This window comes from Dermacentor albipictus, chromosome 1 (assembly GCF_038994185.2).
Source record: "Dermacentor albipictus isolate Rhodes 1998 colony chromosome 1, USDA_Dalb.pri_finalv2, whole genome shotgun sequence".
In the NCBI taxonomy this organism is placed as follows: domain Eukaryota; kingdom Metazoa; phylum Arthropoda; class Arachnida; order Ixodida; family Ixodidae; genus Dermacentor; species Dermacentor albipictus.
In genome coordinates this window covers 296343398-296346881 of record NC_091821.1, presented here as the reverse complement: position 1 = coordinate 296346881, position 3484 = coordinate 296343398, and the positions used below count along the sequence as shown (strand labels likewise).

At 50.5% G+C, this 3484-nt stretch overlaps 1 protein-coding gene and 1 non-coding gene across 2 annotated transcripts; one reads left to right on the top strand and one right to left on the bottom strand.

Moving 5' to 3' along the window:
• Window positions 1-508: 508 nt before the first annotated feature.
• On the bottom strand, window positions 509-583 carry TRNAS-GGA (transfer RNA serine (anticodon GGA)). The gene has a single exon. It is a non-coding gene; the product is annotated as a tRNA-Ser (tRNA).
• Window positions 584-1148: 565 nt separating this feature from the next.
• On the top strand, window positions 1149-3187 carry LOC139057247 (putative nuclease HARBI1). The gene is made up of 3 exons (XM_070535125.1): window positions 1149-1888; window positions 1962-2103; window positions 2554-3187. The coding sequence occupies exons 1-3, from the start codon at window positions 1346-1348 to the stop codon at window positions 2670-2672; spliced, it is 804 nt and encodes a 267-aa protein (XP_070391226.1). The 5' UTR covers window positions 1149-1345; the 3' UTR covers window positions 2673-3187.
• The last annotated feature ends 297 nt before the right edge of the window (window positions 3188-3484 follow it).

Sequence of the window (3484 nt, the reverse complement as noted above, 5' to 3'; positions counted from 1 at the left end):
GATCGGTCTGTAATTTTTCAAATCTTTGGCGTCCCCTTTCTTATGGATTAGGATTATGTCAGCGTTCTTCCAAGATTCCGGTACGCTCGAAGTCATGAGGCATTGCGTATACAGGGTGGCCAGTTTTTCTAGAATAATGTGCCCACCATCATTCAACAAATCTGCTGTTACCTGATCCTCCCCAGCTGCCTTCCCCCTTTGCATACCTTCCAAGGCTTTCTTTACTTCTTCCGGCGTTACTCGGGGGATTTCAAATTCTTCTAGACTATTCTTTCTTCCATTATCGTCGTGGGTGCCACTGGTACTGTATAAATCTCTGTAGAACTCCTCAGCCACTTGAACGATCTCATCCATATTAGTAATGACGTAGTAGTTCTGCGGAAACTCGCAAGGCAGAGAGAAGTAATGAATAAAGGGAAAATCAGACATCCACCTGTACGTAGCAATTGCTGCAAAGGAAACCCATACGGGTTCCTCGAAAGAAACGCTTCATAGTTGAAGAAAAATTCGTCCTGGTCCGGGACTCGAACCCGGGACCACCGCCTTTCCAGGGCAGCCGCTCTACCATCTGAGCTAACCAGGCGGCTAGCAGATGGCAGGGTGAAGTCGAATGCAGTCGCTTCAACTATGAAGCGTTTCTTTCGAGGAACCCGTATGGGTTTCCTTTGTAGCAATTGCTACGTCCGGGTGGATGTCTGATTTTCCCTTTATTCATATTAGTAATGATATTGCCGGCTTTGTCTCTTAACGCATACATCTAATTCTTGCCTATTCCTAGTTTCTTCTTCACTGCTTTTAGGCTTCCTCCGTTCCTGAGAGCATGTTCAATTTTATCCACATTATACTTCCTTATGTCAGCTGTCTTACGCTTGTTGATTAACTTGGAAAGTTCTGCCAGTTCTCTTCTAGCTGTAGGGTTAGAGGCTTTCATACATTGGCGTTTCTTGATCAGATCTTTCGTCTCCTGCGATAGCTTACTGGCATCCTGTCTAACGGAGTTATCACCAACTTCAATTGCACACTCTTTAATGATGCCCATAAGATAGTCGTTCATATCTTCAATACTAAGGTCCTCGTCCTGAGTTAAAGCCGAATACCTGGGTCGGTATAACGTAAAACTATTCCGTTTTGTTTCTATTCCAACATGGCCGACACCGCTCGGTCATTGGTCGAATTTTTTGAGGCCGCGCCCATTTTTCCTGCCTGTCAAGCGACGTCAGGAATGCACAAAAACTGCCACGTCAAAGTGACGTTTACGCACTCATTATGCTAAATTATGCCGAACAAACCCGGCAAATTCGTGGAATAACCGGTGAGTGCCCCGTTCCGTTTGGAATAGAAAAAAATGGCGGCCTTCGTGATTTGTTTGGCGGCGGCGGCGGCGGCTCGTCTGTGCGGGCGCGGGAGGAGAGAGCCCGAGGATGCGTTTGACATGCCAGACGATCAGTTTCGGCGGCACTTTCGCCTGAAGAAAGAAACTGTGCGGTGGCTGTGCGACGAAGTGGCGGAGGAGCTCGGAGGCGTGAGAACTTCAGCGCTGTCGGTGGAGCGGCAAGTGTTGTGCGCGTTGCGATTCTTCGCAACGGGCAGCTTTCAAGCCTCGGTAGGGAGCGAGGAGACGATCGGCGTGACCCAGCCTGCGGTCAGCAAGTGTGTGCGACGCGTGGCGGAGGCAATCGTCCACGCCGGGGCCCGCAACAAGTGGGTCCATTTCCCGAGGACGTCGGAGGAGAAGGCGGCCGTGAAGGAAGGGTTCCTTCGACGCGGCTCCATTCCCGGCGTCATCGGATGCGTGGACGGCAGCCTGATAGCCATCATCGCACCGAAGGGCGAGCAGAAGGCGGCATTCATGTGCCGCAAAGGCTACTACGCCCTCAACACAATGTTCGTAAGTATCTTAATTTTTGTCTAATTGGCCCGTGATCGCAACGCGTGGCTTATGCTGTGCGCGCTCTCGTCAGATCTGCGACGCAGGCATGCGGATCCTCGCCATCGACCCTCTGCGACCGGGGTCAGACCACGACGCCCACGTCTGGAGAACTACGTGGTTGCGTCGTCGGTTCCTGGAGGGGCATATTGCCAAGGCCGGCGAACACCTCCTCGGTGAGCAGCGGGAAAATTTTGTACAGTTGCAATTCTGGCAGCAAAGCGTGCTCGCGGCGTAAGAGAATATTGAAGCCCGAACCCCTTATGTTATAGTGAGGTTATTAAGTATAGGCGAGATGTAGAAATTTTCCAATGGTGTCCGCACGAAACAAAGTGACAACACACCTTACTTTAAACTAATTTTTAATGTGAGTGTACAGTGCACACGTTGTCACATTCTTTTTTTACACCGACAGTCATTTGTGAATGAAGACTACACAAAAAGCTGCCTTGCTGCAAATAGGGATGCTATGTCCCAGCTATTGTTATCTGTGATCACAGCTGGGTCAGGTGCTCAGCCTGTATATTTCTTTATTGCAGCCTTTCTGTAGTAGGTGCATTTTACATGACCCATGCTTCGCCTACTAAACTTTGTGCAGATTTCATACCATTTTTATGATCCTGCAGGTGACAGCGGCTACCCCCTGGAACCATGGCTCCTGACCCCAGTCACAGGCCACCCTCCCATACACACTGCAGAAGGCAGGTGCAACACTGCACATGCTGCCATGCGGTCCGTAGTGTAGCGGTGCATTGGGCTTCTGAAGAGCCGCTTTCGCTGCCTTCAGCGGTACCGCGCCCTCCACTACCAACCAGAGCGCGCTGCCAACATCGTTGCAGCATGTGCAGTGTTGCACAACTTGTGTCTTGATGAAGGTGACGTGTTGTTGGATGATGTTAGTGATGACAGCAGCAACAGCAGCAGTGACGATGAAAGTGGCAACCCCTCCCCACAGAGAGTTCCCCAAGTGAGGGCAGCACGCATGATGTACCTGAGAGGCTGTGCTGCCCGGGATAATGTTATTAGCTCATTTGGCACGACACGGCAGCAGCACCAGCGATACCTGCAAAGGGTGCGAAGGCGGCTGCGTCGACAGCAGCACCGACAGCAGCAATAAACATGTGCCTGACACTGCAGGCAGATGTTTATTACTGCTGTCTACACATCTAATAGAGAGCAGGAACCAATGTGAAGAAATGTGTGCAATTAGTGGATAGCGTGCTGCTTTTTTTATAGAATCTGCTCAATCATAACCAGCGTTTTCACGTCTCCTCTGCCAGTGAGCTGTCACTACCGGAGATGATTGCATCATTCCACTGTGACACTACATGAGAGCCTTTCATTTAGTACCTGTGGATAGAACACTTTGTGTTCATCAGCAGAATGTTGTAGCTACTTCTCTGGGCAGCTGGGGTTCGCCAAATGATTTGCTGCTGCTGCTGTTGCTTCTGTCATCACCGACACTGTCACCGCCATCTGCACTGTGCATGGGAGGATGTTGGTCTTCGCCTCCTCGCTTCCTATTTGGGCTGCTGCCAAGCACAACACTTCTCGCTC

Excerpts from the sequence above, each read along its gene's own strand:
- LOC139057247 (XM_070535125.1), top strand. The coding sequence starts at position 1,346 with ATGGCGGCCTTCGTGATTTGTTTGGCGGCGGCGGCGGCGGCTCGTCTG. Across the intron at positions 1,889-1,961 it reads ACGCCCTCAACACAATGTTC|ATCTGCGACGCAGGCATGCG; the intron begins GTAAGTATCTTA and ends CGCTCTCGTCAG. Across the intron at positions 2,104-2,553 it reads GGCCGGCGAACACCTCCTCG|GTGACAGCGGCTACCCCCTG; the intron begins GTGAGCAGCGGG and ends ATGATCCTGCAG.